At 42.8% G+C, this 24,457-nt stretch overlaps 1 protein-coding gene across 8 annotated transcripts in view; it reads left to right on the forward strand.

Moving 5' to 3' along the window:
• The window catches only part of VPS15 (protein kinase family protein / WD-40 repeat family protein), a 71,113-nt gene extending 60,776 nt beyond the window's left edge, over positions 1-10,337 (forward strand). For 4 of the 8 annotated variants that reach the window (XM_086483388.1, XM_086483390.1, XM_086483385.1 and 1 more), the window contains 13 exons: positions 2,777-2,975; positions 3,583-3,657; positions 3,837-3,959; positions 4,105-4,150; positions 4,240-4,400; positions 4,486-4,565; positions 4,643-4,748; positions 4,832-5,008; positions 5,087-5,380; positions 5,985-8,795; positions 8,879-9,123; positions 9,204-9,309; positions 9,684-10,337. In XM_086483388.1, the coding sequence (XP_086339514.1) occupies positions 2,778-2,975; positions 3,583-3,657; positions 3,837-3,959; positions 4,105-4,150; positions 4,240-4,400; positions 4,486-4,565; positions 4,643-4,748; positions 4,832-5,008; positions 5,087-5,380; positions 5,985-8,795; positions 8,879-9,123; positions 9,204-9,309; positions 9,684-9,866 (4,605 nt within the window). In that variant the 5' untranslated portion in view covers position 2,777 and the 3' untranslated portion in view covers positions 9,867-10,337. Of the gene's footprint in view, positions 1-2,596; positions 2,699-2,776; positions 2,976-3,582; positions 3,658-3,836; positions 3,960-4,104; positions 4,151-4,239; positions 4,401-4,485; positions 4,566-4,642; positions 4,749-4,831; positions 5,009-5,086; positions 5,381-5,984; positions 8,796-8,878; positions 9,124-9,203; positions 9,310-9,683 lie in introns of all 8 variants that reach the window. The other 4 variants (XM_086483381.1, XM_086483384.1, XM_086483378.1 and 1 more) reach the window with 2 other exon arrangements.
• Positions 10,338-24,457: the final 14,120 nt, after the last annotated feature.

Raw genomic sequence — 24,457 nt, forward strand, 5'->3', positions numbered from 1 at the left:
TGTGTCAGTATAGTAGTTAGCTCCTCTAGAGGTCGCCCGGGTCCTCAGTGCATAGGCGTCTGTAGATTCCGTCCATGTATACAGTGTCCGTCTCCCTTGTGAATGTGTAGCGAGTAGGGGTTGCTACTCGTGGCTTGTGTGCTACACTGAATTGGAAAGAGATGGTCATTGACACCAGAGAATGATCCACTGCCACCCCGACCGGTCTAGGCCCAACTGTGAGATCCTGGATACTAGAGATGAGATTCGGTTGTGCCATGACATAGTCCACCGTGTTGGCTCCATCTCTGTGTGGGAAGCATGTAAAACCTCCCGCGGTAGGAAATCTCTGTAGGCCGTTCAAGATGGCCAATCCATGTGCAGTGCCCATGTCTATCAGGTGTCGCCCATACTCAGTATATTCCATATCGTGTGATAGTCTGGAAAGGCCTGTATTTGCCACATCTATCTCTCTTAGCATCTCCTCTGAAGTATCATAAAACATTGCCTGGTGATGGGCAGTCCTAGCATTGAAGTCCCCGAGGATGATAATGTCACCGTCCCTAGAGAACTCCCATATGTCATCATCCAAAATAGAGAAAGGGGATGTCCCCTGGGTGGTGCATAAACTGATGTACTCGGGGGAAAGTAACAAATAGCTAGATAGAGGTATCTGTCTGTCTCTGCTTTCAGTCTCACCCACATGTACCTGGCTTGCTCGTCCCTGCGGGCTATATGTATCAGTGGCTGCAGATCCTCTCTAAATAACACTGCCACTTCTCCCGAGCCCCGCCCTCTATGCTCTGAGCGTGTCTCCTGTCTGTAGGCTGTCTCCCACCTATATCCACTGATGTGAGGCATGGATTGCCCCGGGGCCTGGTGTGTCTCAGAGTAGAAGATGATGTCTCTTCCAGTAAAGCTATCCTCAAAAGCACCCACATCAAGACGCATAGATCCATTGCAATTCCAGGCAGCTACTTTGAGTGTGGTCCCATAAGTCTCGCACCGTCATGTGGAGCGTCGCTCCAGTATTACTACTTTTCCGTCTCGGTAAAAAGCGATCTTGCCTTTTCCCCTTGCCGCTCTAATCTCCGGCATTACTTCCTGCATATGAGCGATCTGCGAGAGGGTGAGATCGTCCCCAAGAAAGATGCCAGTCTCCTTAAGAGTTGGTCTTTTCTTCAAGAATGACTTCTTTGCTTCCATGGAGGGAAAACGGAGGATGAGTGATCTTTCTTTTGAGGTTTCTCCACTGCCTCCATTTTTCTTTATGTTGCCCACTCTCCATGCCCTTGTGTGTGTCGGCTCATGAATCCCCATCAGGGCTGTGAGTTCTTTTACTTCTTTGTCCACATTGCCTTTGTCTTTAAGACCACAAATTCTCACATGTAAAGCGCGCACCCTTCTGTGCTCCTCCTCTAGTGTCTGGTTAATGATGTTGTTGGGTGTGGACGTGGGCGTTATCTCCTTGTCTTTTCCTTTCTTGGCCACCTTGATCCATTTCTCGGCTTCGTCCGCCTTCTGTTGGGTTTTGGTAAGAACATCCAACCAAGAAGTCGTCATTTCTTTGTGCTGTTCTTCTCCCTCTTTGATGGCCCGTACTTGTTCCTTGATCGTGTTGATTTCTTCAATTACTGAGGGTTGCAGTTCGCCCTCTTCCACGTCTTCAAAAGGCCAAAATGACCTATTAGACCAAACTGATACAATCCTGGCGGATCTAATCTAATGTCTACTAATAAAAATGAAGTGAAGTAAAGTGAAAGACTAAAATCATCATCATCATCATCATTATTATCATCATCATCAGTGCCCGAGGATGCCTGACATCGAGCGTTACCCGAAAAAGTACTGCATCAATCGCTGAAGAGCTTCGTCAATATCCGCCTCTTTAAATATCGTATTGGGCGTCTCCCCATGTCGTGCTAGAATAGTCCTGATCAAGGTAGGATCAAAACGTACGTACGGATCCGCTTTGTACCTTATGGATGTACTGTATGATCCGTACGGTACAGATCGATCCGTACAAGGCACTTTTTAAAAATTTTCTTTTTGGAAGATAAGCGTGGCCGAGGGTTTTTGATGCATTTTTGCTGACTTATGGGCGACCAAACCAGTTCTCATTTGAGCTTTAATATGCCCGTTCAATCATCAATGTCGTCTAAACTTTGAAGTCTCTTGCAGTAGTTACACAGTATGTGGTTGTTTTGTAAAACATGTCTTTAAATGTCTCTAAAAGTTGTTGCCCTTTCTTGTTTTTTATGAGAAATGTCCTAGAAAGTTTGGTAAATTGAGTTTTCTTTACAAGAGTACGTATTTTTACGTGCATAAAAAATTATGTTTGGTACCACCTTGGTCCTGATCCTCTGATGGAGCCTCTGTCGATGTCGTGGTCGCCCTCGGAGACGTGAGGTCTCCGAGCTTAGTGGCTCTGTCAACTAATATACCTCTGGTATAAGTGCGCTCTGAACTCTGTTGTGAAGCATGCTCATTTGGCTGTTGAGTCCTTGCTCTAAAGAAGTTTGAAATGAAATGAAATGTTATATTAACGTCTTCAAAAGGCCAAAATGACCTATGAGACCAATTCATTACAAACTATTGAATCTGATACCATGTCTAGGTACAAAAAAAGGAGATACTTAAATGAATCTAGAAGTGCTACTAGCTGGAACTGTGTGGGGTATGTGTGATCATTGATACAATGGGCACCCAATACAAGAGGGTAATGTTACCATGTTTGAGTTAACAATAAAAAGCTGGCAGGTCTGCTTGGTAGCTAATAAAATGGTATATATTGCAGAATGGGAAATAAACTGGCACGAACTACCCAGGGATCTGCATCGGAGTACTATCTGCATGATCTCCCTTCCACATGCAACCTTGTGCTCAAGGAGCCCCTAGGTGGTGGGCGGTTTCTCAAATCGATTTTGTGCCTTCATGATGAGGGTCTTGTTGTTGTCAAGGTCTACTTCAAGCGGGGAGAGTTTCCAGATCTCAAGGTTGTCGCATCCTAGTTTCTTTCTATAAAACATCTTAAGAACTTTAACATGCTACAGATATTGTCAGGATTACTTCAATAATGCGTTGTAGAAACTACTTTCAAACAAGAGTTTCATTCTAGGTGAATGTAGAAACAGCTAAAGATATTCGACTGATAAAAAACTGATGTGATAGCTCTCTTGGAATAGGGACGAGCTAGAGGTGGGGAGACGTGTGCTTGTTTTTTGGGGGGTTGGGAGTGTGGAGGGAGGTGGACTGAAGGGTGGGTTTGTACATGGGTGATAACTTTTAAGATGCACAGGAGTAGGTAAAAGACTTCTTTTCATTTTGTCGGTAGTGTCTAGCTATAGGTGTTGCTGTCAACGAGCATGCTTGTAAATCTTTGAAACTTAGCTTCATGTGCTGATGATGATATTTTGGCACACTTCAAATTGTTTATAGAATCCTTGCATGTATGTGTCACTGGTTATCTGGTTTTCCTATCTATATGAAAGTGAATGATTTTTGATGCTTGTTGATGTGTTTATTTTTGCTGAGCAGTTGAATTGATTGAAATCAAGTAGCCTTATGTCGACTTAAGTTTGTAGTAACCTAAACAAAATTCAGGAACATGAAAGAAAACTTCAACATATAAGGGAGCAGCTGAGCAAAGTTGAGCAGTCACACGTGTGGCCTTTCCAAGTAAGCAACTAGGCCTTGCATGTTATTTGTGCTAGCAACTGTATTTGTAGCATTGTTTGGTAGTCTGGTTGGCTTTTCCTTTCTGTTTGATTCCTTTTCAATCCCCATGCATGGAAGAATAATGTTGTCTCTTAGTAAGATTTTTATGAATTAGGCTAACTATTCCTTCACCTGTCCAGTATTGGCTGGAGACCGATAAAGCTGCATATCTACTTCGGCAGTACTTTTTTAGCAATCTGCATGATCGTATCAGCACTCGTCCTTTTTTACGTGCTATTGAGAAGAAGTGGATTGCTTTTCAGGTATACATTTGAATGTGTATGCGTGTGTGTACCGCACATGTGCTCGTGTGATGCTCATGTTTCTTGGTTTTTGGCTGGAGGATGTTTGAACATTTTCATGTAGATACCACTAGTGTCTGCTAATCTGAGCTCCCTGGTCTTACAGCTGTTGCTTTCAGTGAAGCAAAGCCACGAGCGGGGCATCTGTCATGGTAAGCAGCAACTTTGTATTGCAATTTGTCCAGGTTCTCATTTTCCTACTCATGAATACTGGTCTACTGGCCGATTGGCACATATGCAGGGGATATCAAGTGTGAGAATGTACTTGTCACATCTTGGAACTGGCTATATCTGGCAGATTATGCATCTTTCAAGCCGACATTTTTACCTGTGGATAATCCTGCTGACTTTTCGTTTTTTTTTGATACTGGTGGACGGCGACGTTGCTATGTGGCACCAGAGGTCAAAGGACACAATCTATGCTTCCACGCTTTACATTCTCTGAGAAATTGTACAGTTTTTGAGTTTATAATTTCTGGTAATTTAGAGATTTTTTGAGCCTGGCGGAGACACAGGGAACGTTCAAAGCGGTGTCTTAACTCCTGCAATGGATATTTTTTCTGTTGGGTGCGTTTCAAAACTTCTAGCTGGAGTCACAGGATTTTGAAAGTGTTGCTTTTGATGGATTGGTTTTTTGTGTGCAGATGTGTGATTGCAGAGCTCTTTATGGAGGGTCAAGCGCTTTTTGACTTGTCGCAGCTTCTTGCCTATCGCAGGGGACAGTATGATCCATGCCCTTCCTTGCAGAAGGTTTACTGTTTTGGGTTTTGATTTACATTGACCAACTGAGGTATGCACACTACGTAATTTCTAATTTCTTTTTGAATGAACAGGTAGTGGATGTTGGTGTCCGTGAGATGATTCTTCACATGATCCAGCTGGATCCCACTGCTCGTCTCACTGCTGAACAGTATTTGCAAAGTTGGGCACCTTGTGTGTTTCCTGCCTATTTTTCACCTTTGCTGCACAGCTTCTTTTCTTGCTTACTTCCTCTGGACATCGACACAAGAGTGAGCAGCCTTTGCGTTGAGTTTTAAATGCACTAGTGGATGCTGGCAATGTTGACTGCTTGCAGCCTTTCTTTTTAGGTAGCGATAACACAGAGTGCATTCCCAGAACTATGCAAGCAAATGATAGAGAGTTCTTCCCCTGACTACAAGGACGAAGACATTCGAAGAGTTGACCAAGTTCAGGATGATATGGAAGAGGAAGTAGGGAGCGCAGAAGCGAAACAAAGCTGGCACACTGCCAACATAGATGCCACACCCATGCGGAGGTTGAAAGCAGCTGCGGTTCTCATGGAAAAAGCATTGATGAAGCAAGAAACAGAGGCGGTGATTACTGATGCAATCCATCAAAAGGACATTTATCAACCAGGACAGGTAAACTTTGAGCGAAAAATTGCAAACAGGCCCCAAGCTGAGACTTTCATGGCATGTGACATTCTTGAAGATGCTAAAATGGTCTGTGAGCTGAGCAAAGTCACGTTTATTTATTGCCTTGTTCTGGGGTGTAATTAAGGAGCTAGTGGAGTCCATGGTGCATGTGAAGCTTTAGTGTCTTTTCTAATAAATATTTTTTTACCGTCAAGCAGAAGATATTTTCCTGGGTCAGATGTTCTGTCCCACTGCTTGCTTCTAACTAGTATATGTTCTTCTTTGCATCATTTTGACTTCTGGTTTTAGATTATCTTCTTCTGTGTAGTGTTTCTCTCTCTTAGGGTGTTCATCCAACATGGATATGGTTGCACTTTGTGACGGCTCACCTTTTGGAAGGGTTTTGAATGAATAAGATGGTGAAATGATACTCTTAGATGAAGGTCCTAAAGACTGTGCAGTAATGACTCGTGATGATTTTTTTTCATTAATGTCTGTTTTATTGTATATGTTCATCCGGCTACATTTTGTCTAGTATCTTTGCTTTTGACCTGTTTTGAAACGAGTACAGGGGAAATGTTATCAAAGACCTCTTTTCTTTCTGCTGTAGGTACTAGAAAGCAAAAAACATTGCTCACAAGGAGACCTTGGCCATGGAGGAAAGTGCGAGGGGATGGTTTTGATAGGCTCACTACTTTGTGCGAGCATTCGAAACGTGAAACTTCCTCAAGCAAGAAGAGGGGCTGTGCAGATGCTTTACAAGTCATGCCTTTACATAGATGATGAATCACGGTTGCAGCAGGTTTTGCCTTATGTTGTGGCTTTGCTCTCTGATCCTGCAGCAATTGTGAGGTGTGCTGCCCTTCAGGTGGTTTGCCATCTGCTGTCTTTAGTGAAAAATTTTCCTCCAAGTGATTCTAAAATTTTTCCGGAGTATATTCTTCCTCTACTTTCTATGCTTCCGGATGACCCAGAAGAGAGTGTTCGTATTTGCTATGCTGACAATATACACGAACTAGCACACACAGCTCAACGCTTCTTAGAGTCCTCTCATTATATGACAGAGATAGGTGTATTATATAAATCTGTGCAGTCTGTGAAGGGAACAACCAAGAAGATGGCAGCTCCAAGTTTTCCTAATCAGAATGGGAGCAGATACATGCTTGAACTTTCCCAGCTTCGAGAAACCATAGCTCGTGTTATTCAAGAACTAGTGATGGGGCAAAAACAGACTCCAAACATAAGAAGGGCGTTGTTACGTCATGTGGGGCACCTTTGTGATTTTTTTGGTACAAGGCAGTGTAATGATGTTCTACTACCAATCCTTCCAGCCTTTCTGAATGACAGAGATGAGCAGTTACGGGCTGTGTTTTTTGAGCAAATTGTGTATGTCTGTCTTTTTGTGGGCCAGACTAGTATTGAGTCCTACCTACTTCCCTACATTGAACAAGCCTTGAGTGATGTGGAAGAAACTGTCATAGTGAATGCATTGGAATGCTTGGCAGCCATTTGTGTACATCGGCTTTTGAGGAAGAGAGTATTGCTAAGAGCTGTTGAACGCTGTGCCCCATTGCTGTGCCACCCAAGTCAGTGGGTAAGGAAGTCTGCCTTGACAGTTGTAGCCTCGGCAGGTGCCAACTTAGAGCTGGTTGATTCTCATGCGTTTTTGCTGCCTATACTTTCCCCCTTTGTGCGAAGAGAACCAGTTTCTCTGAACCTGGAATCAGCTTTATCAGCTTGTCTGAAGACCCCCATGTCTCGTGAAATGTTTAACCGTGTTCTCAGTGATGCAATGCTCTCGCAGACAGCCCCACAAAAATTGGAGAACAAGAAGCCTGAGAGAAGCAAACAGAAGGGAGGTTCACCGACTACTCCACTTGACACAAGTTCAGCTAAAAAGTTTGTCGAGCAGCAGAAAGCTGATACAGAGGCCCATGACCTAGGGAATACTTCTCTTTTGAGCCCTATGCGGCAGGGAGATCGCTTACCTTTTACAGAGATGGATGATAATGAGAAGATGAAGGCCATGGAAGGCTACATTCGCAACCTTTCCAGTACAATGCAGAGTCGAATGCACAATTGGGAAGTGGATAACTCAGAGAAGCTTCAAAGTTCAGTCATAGGGGCAAATGCTGGTGTTGGAGCAGGATTCTATACCAACTATGACGGTTCTTCTGATGGCATTCCCTTGTATTCGGTACCTTTAAGTGAGAGGCGAGCTGACAGCCAGAGATCATCTTCCTTCAATGAAGATTGGAATGGGATTATTGCTGTACGCCATGGAACGCATCCCTTTCATATTGCAGCGCTATCAGGGACCCCCAGCATTTTACCCACTGTTACCACCTCCCATTGGGCAGAGGGAGCATCTACTGGACACGAGTCTCACAGGCAGCAAGCTGTTCTAGGATCCAGATTTGTGAGTGGGTCGAGTTTTATTAATGCTATTGGAACTCGCCAGGCGTATGAGGTTATCAAGGATGTGGATGGTGGCGACACAGATACAGATTTTGCAAAGGCTTTGACTGCAAGCCGTTTGAAAGATAACATTTTTGCGGAAGTAAGTGTTCAAGGGGCTCTTGAACTGCCAGGTACAGGAGTCCTTCAATTGACAGAAACAGACAATCTTCAACCTTCCTCTCCTTCATTTGCGAACAACCAGTGGCAACCTCGCGGTGTATTGATTGCTCATCTGCAGGAGCATCATCGTGCTGTCAATAAGGTTTCCGTTTCCCATGACAACTACTTTTTTGTGAGTGCATCAGATGATGGAAACATTAAGTTCTGGGATTGCAGAAGGTTAGAGAGCAACATCTCTTTCCGGTCTAGGCTGACATATTCCTTTCAGGGAGCGAAGGCACTTGGTGTGTGCATGATTGGTAACAGCCCTCAGGTTGCTGCTGCGTCTAGCACCGGTAAGATTCATGTCCTTCGAGTCGATTATGTTGCAAGGGTGGCTGGCAGCATAGAGCGATACTCTGGCCTAACAGATGTGAGAAATCTAGAAACCCAAGAGGGAGCAGTGGTTTCACTACTCAACTATTCCCCTGACGGGCCACCTATGCTGCTTTATACTACTCAGCGCAATGGTATCCATTTATGGGACTTAAGATTACAGAAAGATGCTTGGTGCTTGAGAGCTAAACCTTCTCAAGGCTACATCTCGGCTACAGCTCTAGCTTCATGCTATAATTGGCTAGTTTCAGGAACCTCAAGGGGGGTGCTTACCTTGTGGGACCTAAGGTTTCAGCTTCCAGTGAATACTTGGTGCCACCCATCAAGCTCCTTGGTGGAAAGTACAAGCACGGTGTTTCCTCCATCTGAGTCTGGAGCAGTGGCAACATCACGTGCGTATGTTTATGTTGCTGCTGGACGTGATGAGGTAGCATTGTGGAATGCAGCAGATGGAAGCTGTCAACAGGCGAGCTGCTTGGCGTTAATATATGATTCTTGCTCCCTTCATTCTCAATCAGCTGAAACTTGAAATTGACATGCACATTGCAGGTGCTAAGACTAAGTGGCGATCCGACAGATACAGAGTTTGCTGACCTTCCAGCTGCCTTGCCGCGGCGTAGGCCATCTGAAGTCAAGCGCATTGAAGGTTCTAAGAAGAGTGACTACAAACTAGAAGAGTTGAATGAGCCATCTCCTCGTGTTCCAGGAGTCCGGGCATTACTTCCTTTGCCTTGCGGTGCTGGGCTTCTTATGGGGGGAACAGATTGTAAAGTCAGAATGTGGGATAGACTGAGGTGATACTTCCACACATGTTTTACGGATTGTGGTGTGTTTTGAATTGAATAATTTCTGACAGCTACTTTCAAATTTACAGACCAGAAAGAAGCTACTGTGTCTGTGGCCCAGTCACCAAAACTTCAGCAGCCCCGGATAGCTACAAGTACGACAGCCGAGTGGTACAGGGGGTGCAAGTCGTCCAGGTAATCAAATAAAAAATTCCAGTTCTTTTTGGTTGTAGTGATGTCTGCATTTCATTGCTATAACATTTCAAGGTTCTTAACCGATGTTGGTTAAAGATGGTACTCTTAAGTGAAGGCTTGTGCCACTGTTCGTAAGTTCTCCTCTGTAGTTTATTAGAATCAGTTGTGCCAATCTTCTCAAAGTATCTTGGTTATTCTGAGATGATTTTACTAGAGCGCTTGAAGGAAAAAAGGGGAATTTGGTTGAAGAAAAAGGATAGTGCCTTGGACAGAAGATGACTGCGGTAGAAAAGTAGACCGTGTAAAATTGCAGAAGTTTGAATGTCTGTTGGTTTTCTCTGCTTTCCATTGAGAAAATTTAATCTTGGGTTCAGGAAATGTTTGTTCGGCATCAAGGAAGCAAAGCTACTCCCTCAAGCAAGCGACTATTTGCAGCGGCAGCAACTGACACTGTGGGCTGTCATAGAGACTCCATCCTCTCTTTGGCTGCTGCTCAAACCACCCAGCACCTCCTCATTTCGAGCAGTCGAGATGGTTCAATCAAAGTTTGGAGGTAGTAAAAGCTTGCCATGATAAATGAGGACACATGGCAGGGCCTTTTTCTTTGTTTTTGTGCCAACCATGACTGGCAGCCAACCACCGCTCCGCTCCCACAGCATCAGGTGAGGTACATATGCACATAATTGAATATTTGACATGTCCAACCAGCCTGACACTAATTAACTTCTCTGCCGGAAGGAGTTCAGCTTCAAAAGCCCATCACCTGCCTCCCAAGCTAGTTAAAACCCGCCTTGTACATTTTTCCGAGGTTTGTATATTAAAACCAGTACATCCATAGATCCTCAGTAACCACAGATATCTTGACAGAGCGTAGCTGCAGGTTGTCATGTTGCTCATGTATCGTAGTAGGAAAATGATAAAGTATTACCAACCCACTCTCTCATCTTTATTGTAAAACGTGGCTGATCCAACTGATTTTCATGCAAAACCCTTTGGAAAAAAGCATTTGGCGACACTATTGAAGGCTATTATCGCCCAAGTCCCCTCTTTCATTCTTTTCTAGCATGCCCAAGAGCAAAAGGCCTTAGTGATGTATACACCTTTTGCTAACAAAAAATGTCTTTGGTAAATCAGAAGTAGATTTAATATTCATTGTCCAATAAGAATACTCCCCATTGTTTGATGTGCTACACTTGATATGATGAACTTCTTGTTCAATAGGTGAAAAGATGGAAAGATGAAGTAGTGAGTGGTTAGTGTTTGAATTTTGATCATAACTCGCCCTTCTATTTATGATACAACTTCTGTGTTCACATAAAACAATGAGTTCCTTCAAATTTGTTGCACATACAAATCAACCTACCAAGCCTTATAAGGGCACTTTCTAGTGGCCAAAAACATGTCAGCCTGGCAATTGTTATTTTCAGGTCTTTTAAACTTGTTAATCTATGACTTGTCATTTTCCTCTTGCATAGAGTAATTTTTAGGGTTCCTATTGTCTTCATTTAAGAGATCAGAACGCTCGGGCGTATGTGCAGACCATGCATGCTATATGCACTACCCAACAAACCTTTCCATGCGCCATGCATATGAAATTACCCCTACTCCAAAATTGCATGCGAAGATACCCTCTAAATAATAAAACCATTCACCGGTGATTGACCGCTCGTGATAGGCTTGCATGTTGGGTATGGGTTGTCCTTTGACCTAGCATCCTTGTGGACCCCACTTGAAAGACCTTTTGTTTAGCACTCAAATCAATGATGATAATGTGGAGTTGAATGTGGTGTTGTCAAGTTGTACATGAAGCCAAGAACATGCCCCGGTCGCCTGACACCTTAAGGGAGCTTGTGTCATGAAGTATATAAGATGTGATGCTAGACTTGGATGCCAATTCTCTCTTATAGGAGCACTCTTGTATTCAATGCAGAGCTACTTTCATTATCTCTACATGGTTATCTACATTGTCTAGTACTCACATGTGGTACAATCTCTAAGTTGAGTGCACATGAGGATACAACACACCAGACTCTCTGCAGGCGCAAGATTATGTGGGCCATGAATAATGTGAAGCGCTATAGTGCTGCTCAAGATGGCACCAAGACAAGCTCAGTTTCAAAAGATCTTGATAGAATCACACATGATATGTACGAGGGCTCTTTAGCTGTTATAAATCTTTAATTGTTAGGACTATACCATATGGCTACTTCTTAGCTTCATATCGATAAGATACCTTCCACTAAAACTATATTTTGGAGTGATCGTGGCAAGTACCAAAACCTTGCCTTGCTTATCACCCTTGCTTTGTCAAGAATAACATCTCCTTCGTGTATATCCACAATTGTGTCTTCAACTTGTGTTAATGGTAACCATTGTCAATGTGATGTTTTTGTCATTCCCTACTATTGGCACCAAGTTATGGCATACATGCAAGTCTTCAAGGATAGATCTTTGTAAGGAAACTTATGGGGGTAGCATGTATCCGAATTTGGACAAGCTTAATGTGGTCTTCATGTGTCTTTGCCTCCAAAGTGACTGCACACATCTTTTGTACCATTTGAATATCCCACTAGTGTACTTCCTTTCAATGCTTCTTGCGAGTATTTTCCATAGCTTCACTAATGCCTCTTGCCGCAAATGCAACCTGCACAGTCTCAATCAAATAACAAATGCGTAAAGAATCTTGGCTCCATTTGTGAATCTATACAAGCCCTCATGAGTGTAATCCGTAAGAACTCGCATGGCTTCATTGGTTCTAATGAATCTCACGTTTGTCAAATGATGCCTCTCATCTATGTATTCTCTCAATCCCATTGTTGTCGGCATTGTAGTGTTTGTTGCGTTTTTCATGTATCTGAGTGGACTAGAAAACCCTGGTGGTAGATGATTTGTCATGGTTAAGGCTCACTCAAGATTCTCAAGATATCTTTTACAAGCCGACTTTAGATTAGTGCAACTTATTTCTTTTTGCCCTTAGTAAGGTCTCTCAAAAGTTAGGTCTTTGTGGTTTTTTGGTCTTTGAAAAATAGTTTTGGATATCCTAGAAGTTTGGATTTAGGAAACCTAAAAAAACTCAGCTCTAGGTGTGTTCTATTGCCCGCAAGCTATCTTCCTAGCTTTACCTGACTCAATTTGAAGTTGTCTATCAAAAGTTAGAGCAATTTTGGTGAACTACACTTGAAACAGCGCTCAAAACAGTTTCAAGACCAGAACACAGGAACTTTGACTTGTATCTTGGCCTCCCTAAGGTATTTTTAGCTCAAACACGGTCTTGCAAATCCATAGTTTAAGCAAAAAGAAGGAGAATCGGTTAGAAAAGCATCTTCAAGACTAAAACGCTACGTAAAATTTTGCCCTATGGATGAGTTACCAATTCAGTCTAGAGTCATGTTGATATTTATCCAAGGATTGAGGAATGCGGACCTTTAGAAGGATCTGCATATGAAAAGGAGCACAAATCTAAATGAGTTGACCAAAGAAGCTCTGTTATGCCTTGGTGAGGTGTTGTGAAAGGTAGAGCGGCCTGGCTGAGAAACCCATTCAATGTAAGGTCATAAAGGATGATGTTAGAGAGAGAGAGAGAGAGAGAGAGAGAGAGAGAGAGAGAGAGAGAGAGAGAGAGAGAGAGAGATGGTGCGCCTAGAGGTTTTAACACCCACACTGCAAACATTGTCTCAGCAATTTGTTTTCAGCGCAATACGTCGAGACCTTGCTCAAAAGGTTGAGAGCTTGGAGTGCATTATAATGATCGAGCCCACAAAATCCAGCCCTGACCTACATGTTTCAGTCACTATGCTACCTTTGGAGGTTGGAACGATCGGAGGTGGTACACAGGTTCCATCGCAAGCTGCACGTTTAAACCTTCCAAGAGTAGAAGGTGAAAATGCTGAGTTACCAGGTGCTACCGCACAGAAGCTTGCAAGGATAGGTGATGGGGCCGTTTTGGCTGGAGAGTTGTCACTAATTATGGAGAGTTGTCACTAATTACGGTGGCTTTAGTAGCAAGGCATCTTGTAAAGAGTCATATGCGGTACAACCGTTCTAGTTGAAGTCTCTAGTTGAAGTCTGGCTCAAGAAGCACAAGCATGTCCTTTTTAATTTTGGAGATCAGTATTTGGAGATCAGTAGGGTAGGGAGTGCTCGACGTTGGTTTTGGTTACATTTTTGGCTAGCTTGCTTGCGTGGCAGGGCAGCTGGAGCCCGTTATCAAATGAAACCAACTGGGAGGAGTTGACTAAAACGTCAAGGCAATAGCACAGTGTACGTCTTGAGCTCACGACCTCCCCATTACATGCAGGAGCTGTACCACTATGCTACACATGCACTTTGCAAGCGGGCTGTAGCCTGCATTACATAAGTTCAAAAAAATTGCTTGCCCCAAAAAGCATTGTGATCGTCTCCCCCGATCAGCTCCACCTACACATAACGTAGCTAGCCAATATTTAACATGAGCCACCGAAATCACTCACAGACTTGTTCAGATTACATGCTTGGCCGGTGCTAATAAGGATTAAGGAGGGAAATGGATTTACATATTCGAGGCATGCAGTCATAGAGGACAGGATACAGGTTTTCGATTGAGCCACCCTAGGCTATAGGTGCACGCAGAGATGGCTTGCACTACAATTGGGTAAGTCTAGCGTATTCAAGAGTGGGGCATTATACTTTTTGGGAGAGGATATGCCCGAGAGACTCACTTAACTGCTCAATACTCCTGAGGCAAGCGGGGCAGATCAGTGTGGAGAAAGGCTTTAGGTATGGGAGAGCTGTAAGGAACATGAGCTAATATCATTGTTTTGAGAACGGGGATCATGCCATAACTCCTTCCGCGTCTACGTGGTATGATTTAGGACCATGCTAGATTGCGAGGAGAAGCAAATGTGTGCATGGAGTCCCTCCAACAACTGCAAAATCAAGTGTAGGGCTTTGTAGGAAAGTACCTAGGATTGAGAAGAGAAATATTGTAGGGCTCTAAGCACACGAAAGCAAGCTCCTTTGGGACTCTTTCCTAATACCTTCCCCGCCGACGTGGTATGGTTTAGGAGTGTGCCCCAAATAGAGAAGAGCAATATCGTGTGCTTAGAGTCCCTCAATAGCCTACCATGGTTATGAAGGATCACTTTTTTATTGAGCACATAGTAATGTTTTGATGCCTACTACTAGGACACCATGCAGGTGCTCATGCAAAGCATGACCAAAGCCATGCAGAAAAGGATGGATACAGGGCTCAAGATGGGTGTGGGAAGCATGAGTTCCTTACACATAAGTAAGGAATTTAGAAGCCAAAGAACGTGGGAGCGGCCATGGCGGATCTACACAATACTGACCAAGACCTAGCTGAGCTCAGAGCGTGTTTTTTTGCTTTTGAAGCATGTGAGGGAGATAAGTCTCTCTCTCACTCTCTTTCTTGTGTTGCTTTCCACCATTACTGGTTGCAGTAGAGGCCCTTGAGTTCATACTCAAAGAGCCATTACCCTAAAAGTGGCCAGGCAGTTAGACAATTGTTCCCACTCATGCACTTTGCAGAAAGTCTCCAATGCTTGGCAAGGCCTTCAAGCCCTATACTATCCCACCAACCTACAGTAGAGGCCCTTGAGCTCATACTCAAAGGTCCATTACCCTAAAAGTGGCCAGACAGTTAGGCAGATGTTCCCACTCACACACTTTGCAGCAAGGCTCCAATGCTTGTCAAGGCCATCAAGCCCTACACCTATACTGGTTGAGACCCATATCCCACTAACCAATAAAAATACAAAAATAAAAACAAAATTTTCTAGCAACATTGTGAATTTTGAGGCCTGACAATATTCAAAGCATGTCTTTATATTCATGATGTTTCAACAATGCGGCCATAGGGATGATGATACAAAGAGGGCTTAGGAAAAAAGCAGCACGTTGTGATTGTGAAATCAATTTGCAACATTCAATAAATTCAAAGAATTAAATTAGGTAATTCCATTCATTATCGGGATCTCATCGATCTCAGAGCAGCAAGGTTTATTTGACTAGATTTTCATACAATACTAGAGCCACATCTTCTAATAAAACTATGGTGGCGGATACAATTCCACATCAAAAGTAGATGGCAACCAAGGTTACCTAGCAGTACGGAAATTTGAATACCACAAGCATCAGAAATGTTCAGAGATGGGTCTTCTGAATCGGGGAAACTCCTACAAGTGCAAGGCATCATGCAGAGCAAATTACCGAACAATGATCATAAGATTGGCAAAGTTTATGATTATGTGACTTTTTTGACTTCATATATGAGTGAATATTGCATGAAGCCTTCCAAAAGGTTTCCAAAGTAAATTTTGGTTTCAAAGACAAGGCATGTTGCTAGAATAGAAAATAGGGCAAAGAAGTTTGGCACGATCGACTCTTTGTTGGTTAGAAATAGCTTTCTCTGTCATGCCTATGCTTGACAAAGGAGGAAAACATGCTCGGCCTCGCCGGCTATTTGTTTCAATTCACGAACCCGTAAAGGGTCTCTCTTTCTTCATGTCCAAGTTTTGGGGTTTGAAGATTTATCAGGACATTTTTCTAGGCAAAGTGTTTTTGCACTTGCGCTGATCAATTGTCATCATACACATTCTGATGCCAAGGGTGGAGATTACAAAAAATCAGTAAGTACACTAAATTTACGTTTCAAATTTTGAACTTATTTAATCCTATAGAATTATTTTACCATGCCAACTTGACAAGCAAAGGTTGCTTCGGTCAAGTAGATTGTGGCAATTGGTGAAGTTTGATAGCTACATTTCTAATCCTTGCTAGTGTACATTGAGGAGAACGCTAAAAGGATGGCGCAAAATCCATGGTACAATGTTCAAACCTATGACAAACCATGCAAAAGACATGCCTTCATCAATGATGAGTGTGATTTATACTAAAATATCATGTTTTATCCTCGATGAAACCAAATGTGAGAATTACTTTGTTGTTAAGAAATGATATTAGTTAGTGTTCAGTAGAGTGTTACTCTTGACTTGGAAATGGTAGCAAATGAATCCTTCTTCTTCTTCTTCTTCTCTCTCTCTCTCTCTCTCTCTCTCTCTCTCTCTCTCTCTCTCTCTCTCTCTCTCGTGGATTTTGCTCAGTTTTTGTGTTCACTCGATAAAATTTGCTTGTTGCTTGGTAAGACTCTGGGACAATAGTACTGACCACACAAGGAGGGATTTTGAAAGTTTCAAAGATGTTTTGATGAAGAAGCTTGTTTTCTTTGAAGATGGCAAGATTCACTTAAGTAAAACAAGTAAGCTCTTGGGGGAAAAGTTTGGCAAAGGAAGGATGAAGAAGCTAGTTGAGTACATGGCTACTAGCCATGCCATCTCAATGGTTGAGGCAGTCGCCTATGGGTTGAAGTTGGAGCCTATTAACAAGGAAGGAGTCAGGTTTGGAGAAGAAGCATCATTTTATTATTTTTGAGACTTGTGGCCATGCAGAACATAATTTGTTATGAAGGGTAAGATGACTAAAGAGGTTTTGCACGAAGTTGGAGTTTGCATTTGGCTAGAAATTGGTTAGAATGACCCCGCAGACTCTTTTTCAATGCATGAGTACATTGCCAAATGTCAACGAATCCATTGTTGAGGAGAAATGAAGGCATGCAAATGGGGATGGAGGGCCTTCAAAAAGGGCCATGAGGAATGGAGGCAAAAATGACATGGTACCTCCTAGATCAACTTCTCCACAATGAATGCTTATTACTGAAGTGCCGATGCAAGAAGCATCCAAAGAAAAGAAGAAGGAAGCAATGAAAGCTAAAGCAAAGGGTCCGGCCTACAAAATCCAATCTGATATAGAGGCAACAACATATCTCAAGAGGGTTTGGAAGAGAGGATTTTGAAGAGTAAGGTGGAATTTACCTTGGGTGAGGTCCATGTCATAGCAAGACGGGAGTTTTATGAAGAAATAATTCATATTATAAAGAGAAAGCAAAAGTCTCTTACAAAATCTATCCATGTACAGGGTGAAGGAGAAATTTTTAATGCAAAGGATGTACATTTCTATGGTGAGCAAGGTGATGAAATTGTTGTTAGATGTTATAGTTCTAGGGGAGGAGTAAAACAGGTTCGCTTCTTGGATGATGAAGAAGAGGTTGAGACAACTCGCAGGAGTTATTACTCCAAGAGTCATTCGGCAAGAGTGACTACTGAGACCTTGGTAAAAGTGGGAGACTTGGAAGAGCCATACATTGTGCTGGTAGATCATGGGTCAAAGATTAACCTCATGTCAAAGAGTTTATATCAAAAAATCATGGATGGATGATTCATGCAGAAAATAACTCATCAGGGAAGCTATATGGAGCTTGTCCAAATGTAAGGGTGACTATAGGTACTATAGGGGATGTGAGAGATGACCAAAATTTCTTTGTCCAAGAGATATCTACACACCCTCTTATCCTTGGGCGGCTACCCATACATCATTGCTACTTGTATGGAAACAAAGGTGATGGTCAACATACACTAGGATAAGGAGCATATATGGGAAGCGTGCAGTCCAATTCCTTACTGTTTGTGTGGATCAAGAAAGGAATTGTGAAAGTCTTAAGAGAGCAACCCTTGCCAATGACAAACAAATAATTCAAGGACTACAAGGATCTGAGTGGTTTTGTCCATGTACCATTGTAGGGTGGGATTGCAGTGGTACAAGAAGAGAAAGGTTCTCACATGAGGTATATGCAAAGGAGGTTTTTTTACAGGATTTGTAGGATTAACGGACTATGGATCTATCACTTTTGCAAAGTGTGAGGACTTGAAGCGGGGTGAAAGACATGTAAATAGTGTACAAAGAGAACGTGAAAATGAATGGTTTTCTAGAAGATGATGAATGCATAGATGGTGTGTTTGATGAGTATTCATTTTTGGATACCATGCAAGACTTGAAGTCTTTAGTGGATTGAAATTCGCATATGGGAAGTGACATTTTGAAAGTATGATTAATAGAAATGTATAAAGTAATTTCAAAAGAGCTCAAGGTGTTGATGTACGAGTAGAGAACAAGTATAAGTCTATGGCAAAGAAAGTGAAACCATTAGAACTACCTCTACCAAAAGACTGCATATATATGATGGAGGAAGCTTCTTTGAAAGTGACTTGAGAAAGATTGGGTACAAGTTTATGAAGGATTCTTCGAAGAAGTTAAAGGTTGATGGCGAGGATAGTTTGATAGAGGTGGAATGAATGTGCTTTGAAGAAATGATTTCCAAACATGAAAAGGCTTTTTCATTTGAGCTGCATGAGATAGGGTGTGTTGATCCTTCCATTGTTCCTCCTATGGCGATATTTACTATCCCTCATGTACCTTGGAACTTGAGAGAGAGAGAGAGAGAGAGAGAGAGAGAGAGAGAGAGAGAGAGAGAGAGAGAGAGAGAGAGAGAGAGAGAGAGAGAGAGAGAGAGAGAGAAATGAAATGAAGTGTTATATTAACGTCTTCAAAAGGCCAAAGTGACCCATGAGACCAAAAAGTTACAATGTGGTGGATCTGATACAAAGTCAGAGTAACAAAATGACAAAATGACAAAACAAATATGCTATGGAATCCTGGACTGCTAGGTATGAACGAGGCAGAGCAGCTAGCTGGGGTAGGTAAGTCACAAGAGATCCAGCACCGATCGCGCTGGCGGATCTCATCAATCTCCTCCATGGTCAGTAGTTTGACTGGGCGTCGTGCATGTTGGGCCAAAGTGATCCGAAACCTCTGGTGTAGCCTTCTTCGATACTGTGTAGTCCTCCGCAGTCGTGGGCGTCTGTATCTCCCCAGCTCGGTCACCCGGTCGATCAGTGTGCCTTTGGTGTGAGGCGACGGGCTCTGCTGTGGTAGTGGCTCCTCCGGGTGTCGAGTGTCTACTCTAAAGAAGTCTGTGATGTGTCTTTGAGACTGGCTAGCCTCTCCTCTCATCAAGCTCTCTCTGTGTCGATGCAGCTTGAGTAGAAACAAACCCAAGCATCTCTGGAGAGTGGTCCAAAGCCCTCTCTGAACAAGCAGTGGAAGTGGCCTCGTATCTCGTAGTAGGCGGGGCAATGGCATGTGTAGTGCAACTCTGTCTCTGGCTCCATGCCACACAGGGGGCATGTCCTGGCCTCTTCTAGTACTCCATTGTATCTCCTAGTCTTGATCCGTAGCCGGTGTGAAGATGTGCGTATCTGGCCAATAGCACATCATATTGAGTGGCATAAAATGGTAACCATCTTTTTGCAACATTTTTCAGCCTACTCAACGTCCTCTTCCTCATATGTGTATATATTTTTCTACGCTATTAAGTTATTTAGAGTAAATTCCCCCTCTTCGTTTAACCTTTGTGGTGACACATACATTGTACTCTTCCCAAAAATGTCACCTTAGTCATATATTTATATTACCACCCTTTTCTTTTTGCTTTGTAAATAAAATTAAGCATACAATAACCAACTATCTACCCCCAAACTTTCTTACCTCTTGTAAATTAGTAGTAGAAAAATAATATATCCATCTTCCATCCCATATAGATAAATTACCATGGAAAATCAACTCTCCACTTGTCTTTACCAAAGATTATGGTCCATCTCTACAAGTCTTCTATGCCCCCTACATAGGTGGCCCAATATCTCTTAAGAATATACATATAGTTTTTCTCCTTTCAAAAAGACTCAAATTGTATATTATTTTCACAAGAAAATAATATTGGGCCCTCCTCTATTTGTTTAAGCATCATACCCTTTTGAAAAAGCATGATTCCGCTTGGATGCATACAAGCAAAGGGCCCATACAAAAAGACTTGGAAGCAAAAGGTTCCCTAACCTAGTGTGGACCTTCCAAACTGAATTCCTTGGTGCATGGGCGTGAAGAATAGTCCAAATTCATATCAAACATGTTGAGAAGGTCAAATTTGCCTTTTGAAGCATGTCATTCCGAGCTACAGGTAAAAAGTTATGGTCAAAATAGTGTAAATCTACCAGATTTGCAGCAAAAGGGAACTGTAAATCAAGTAAATCAAGAGGGTGAGATCTTATTTTGCCCTTACTCATCTTTTAGAAGAGCAACGAGTGTTCAAGGTCACTTGCATGTGATGGGACCAACCTAAAGATGCTTTCTAAATGCCAAGACAAACAAGTTGAGATACCCCGCAAGAGCCACCCGTAGGGCCTCATGGTGGGGCCCACCTACATTATGCACCCCTATGGAGCCTTCACGGTCTAAAATGATATTTTTGGTGAGTAAATAGTCCATTTTATGTCCAATATTCAATGAGTGGTCAAGGGACACTTAATTAGGGCTAATCACTCACCCTAATTAAGTGTAGCATAATCCCACTCCTACACAACTATAAATAGCCCCCCTTGGAGAGACTCAAGGACACACCTATATTTTCAACTTCATGTTGTTCTTGATCAATAGTAGAGAAAACCCCAACTCTCCCTCTTTCACATCCTCCCTCTTGACCCTCCTCTTTGGAGGAAGTGCAACTCTATCCTCCACTCTTTCTATTCTACAATCTCTTACTCCATCAACCCAATAAATCATTTGTAGCACCTCATACATCATGATCTCTCTCATGTTTATGTTAATGATCATTAAATCATCTTCAAAACATTCAAGTGTCGCAATTCGTGATGGTTAGCCAGCGTCTGTCTTCCCCTTAAAAGGTGTGCGAGAAATTCAGTAAGTGTTCTATTCTCAATTTAACACATATTTAGGAATTTTGGAAAAAATGCACAATTTTGGGACAAATCTTTGTTAACCAAGCTCTTGAGTGATGGTTGTAATGTACTAGGTTGCACTATTATAAACCATTGGTGTCAATTTCTAGAGTGCAATTTGGATTGTGTTAGGATGCCTTGTTGTAACACATTGGTGTCGACTTCTAGAGCATATGTTGCATTGTTGTCAAAGATTGGGTGTCAAGTTCTACTGAGACTTGGAGAAGTTGCATTGTGGTAGGGATGAAGAGTGTAAAAAGAACTTGTACAAATTTAATTAAAACTTCATGTTTAAATTGGGATCAAAAGTATACAAAGAACTTGGGCAATAGTGATGCCTAAAGTGTAAAGAGATCGTAGCTTTGCCTTGCTCTAGAAGTAGAAGTAGAGCTTGAAGAAACTTCGAGGGCCTTGAATGGTTAAGTGTGGGGCCTACCATGCTCAATGCCACTTCTTTCAAAGCTTGGGTTAGTTGTCTTACAAAACTCAAGTTTGGAATGTGGTAGTTTGTGATACAGAAAGCATTTCTATTTTAGAGTGAAAGAATAGGGATTTTTTTAATTTTGAGGTCCCAAAAGGCATGATTTTTTTACAGCACAAACGTCAAAATTTGATTTTGCTCAAGCTAAAATGTTGAAACTTGAGCTAGCTAGAACACTCACTACAACAATAAACAACCCAAAAACAAAAGGCAAGTTGCATGTACAAATTGACAAGAGATTGCAAACATTTGTATGTAGGAAAGATGATACTCTCTCTCATGATTTTTCCACATTAAGAACTTCTTGTGAGAGGCCACATATTGGAAACTGACCCCCCATGATCTTCCAGGCTATGCACCCCAATATCCCGATGCAAGGGTAGCCTCAAGATGAAAACACCAATAGATAAAATAGATACTGACAATACCAAAATCCATACCAAGAGAAGAGAAAAATCCATAACAACAGAGTAGAGTCCATTGCCTCCATTATCTCGCTGTAGTAATCCAAAGAAGAGCAAGCACGAAACCAAAAAAAGGCACATGAACCACCGTATCATAGAACCACCAAGCATGGTGATGACGGACTTGCACGGAGCCACCATGCAGTCAAAGACTTCCACACTTTAGCAACATGCCAGAGCAGAGCTGACCCCGACCACAATGCTCACCACATCCGACAAAGAGATCAGACCCCTAAAGGTGGGGCAAGCACCATACACCTCACCATGGGCTGTCATAATAGAAATCAACCCTGCCACCATTAGCAACTGTCTCACCATACTGCTAAAGGTGGGACATGCACCATACACCTCGAGTGGGACTGCCACGATAGAAACCAAACCTCCCAATGTTATCAACTGTCTCCTAGGCATGAATCAACATGTTGCTAAAGGGATGACACCCTTTAGCAACATGTTGCAATAGAGCCGATGACAACCACAATGCTCACCACATTCGACGAAGTGACCAGATCATTAAAGGTGGTCCAAGCACCATACACCTTGCTAGGGGTTTCCATGGAAAAAACCAACCCATCCAATATTACCAAATGTCTCCCTAGGCAGGAATCAACACTGAACACATCTATTATTGATGCTCTTTGCATCGCAAGGAGGAGCGCCTCCACCCGTTCTGCAAACACAAGAAGCCGACAAAGGAAGAAAGCAGATAGAGAGTGTGGATCCGCTGGACCTCTCTCACCGTCAAGACGGGTGCCTTCAAGAGCCCCCCCATCTACCTTCTTCAGCAAGAAATATTTAAATCCATCCTGTCGCTCGCATCGCCAACTTTGAACCTCACCGGTCCCTGGCCTTGTATATTGCAGGGCACTCGATGCTTCTTTCTCTAGTGATGAACCCTAAAAGAACTTAAATTCACGTTGATCTAATAGTTTTGTTGGGCAATTCTCACAAGAAACAAAGCTCAGTCTACAATTCAAGCCATCAAGAATCACCTGGAGCCTACAAGGCTGGAGCTCCAGTTCGATTCTTAAGGAACCACCTAGAGCCTGGAAGGCTCGAGCTCTAGTTCGAGCCTCACCTAGAGCCAAGAACTACACAAGTATTCAGATTATACATGAATCATTTTCATCAAAGTCAATAGCAAGATTAGAAACCTCATCAAACTTAGCCCAGGTTTAGATGAGACGGTGGAAGATCTTATAGAATAATGGTGGTGCATTCGTTTTGCCAAAAACAAGGCGCACATTTTTGGACCCACCAAGAGCTAGATGACACCGCTCCCCTCGGTAAAGATGCATTATCAGGCTAATATCGTAGTTGAACATGGATGGCGAGAGTAGCATGAAATCTAGATTAATGTTTACTAACGCATCTAGTGAACCTGGTGAACATAGAGCATGGTGGGAGGTTACATGATTTCACTGGGCTCTCGTTTGAACATGCCATTATCAGTCAGTTTTAAAATTCAAAACCAACGTCCGTCAAACTTGAAATCGGTGTTATTCCTCTGTCAACAAATTATAAAACAACGTTAATTTTGAAATTCAAAACTGACGGCGACAAACGACCGAGAAGACGGGAAAATCTTGGCAACGGTCTGTGGGTTTTCAAGCCATGGCCCCTCGCACCTTGTTGCTTGCTGTCCAATGAGCCCATAGTTTCTTACCGAATGTCACTTCTGCCATGAGCTGTGGTTGCATAAACGGAATCATGAATCGGAGCAGAAAGCAAACGTCACCTTGCTCAGTCATGAACTACAGCAGGAACTAGAGGTCGCCTTGCCTCTCGGGATGTTGTGGATGCCGTAACGCTCTAGTTGTTTGTGAGCCTTGCACGAATATCTGCAGGTAGCTAGTTGCTCATCAAGGCATGACGTGGTAGCTCACCTGGATGGGCCTGATCAGCTGCACTCTTCCACCTCGTAGGAACCTTGACATCATGTGGATGGGCCTCTCCACTTGCCTCAAAGGATTCGATCATGCAAGATCATGAGGATTAGAAGGCAAGGGTGAAGCCGCCAGTTTAGAGGCTTATGTTGCCGCTATGATAGCATCTTTCGCTCCCTCCATCGCTTCTTAGACCAGCACGCCTGCTGCTTGAACTTCAAGGCCTGGGATGGTGCTGCCCTTGCCAAGGCCAACCCCGTGGTCTGCACACTCAAAATTTGAAGGTTTGAATAAACAATCCTCACACTACTCGAAATGCCCATGGATCTTGTGCATACCATGCTGCTACCCACAAACACCTCCCTTGCAACTGTCATCCGAAATCACCACGTCCTACAAAGGTATTTGCGCTTGCCGCTCTCTTTACTCAAGATGCCACACTATATTTTGCTGCTCTTTTGTTACACTTGCTCAAAGAGCCTAGCAAAGCTTAGCCAAGAGCAAAGCTCGTCAGGTCATGGTCATATATCATGGTTAACTAAAGATGTAGGAAAGCATGATATGACCAAGAACTAGGATGTTGCTAAATTTTATATAAATGTCTTCAAGATCTCTCTCTCTCTCTCTCTCTCTCTC

This window comes from Adiantum capillus-veneris, chromosome 2 (assembly GCF_014529385.1).
Source record: "Adiantum capillus-veneris isolate H3 chromosome 2, ASM1452938v2, whole genome shotgun sequence".
Classification (NCBI taxonomy): Eukaryota; Viridiplantae; Streptophyta; class Polypodiopsida; order Polypodiales; family Pteridaceae; genus Adiantum; species Adiantum capillus-veneris.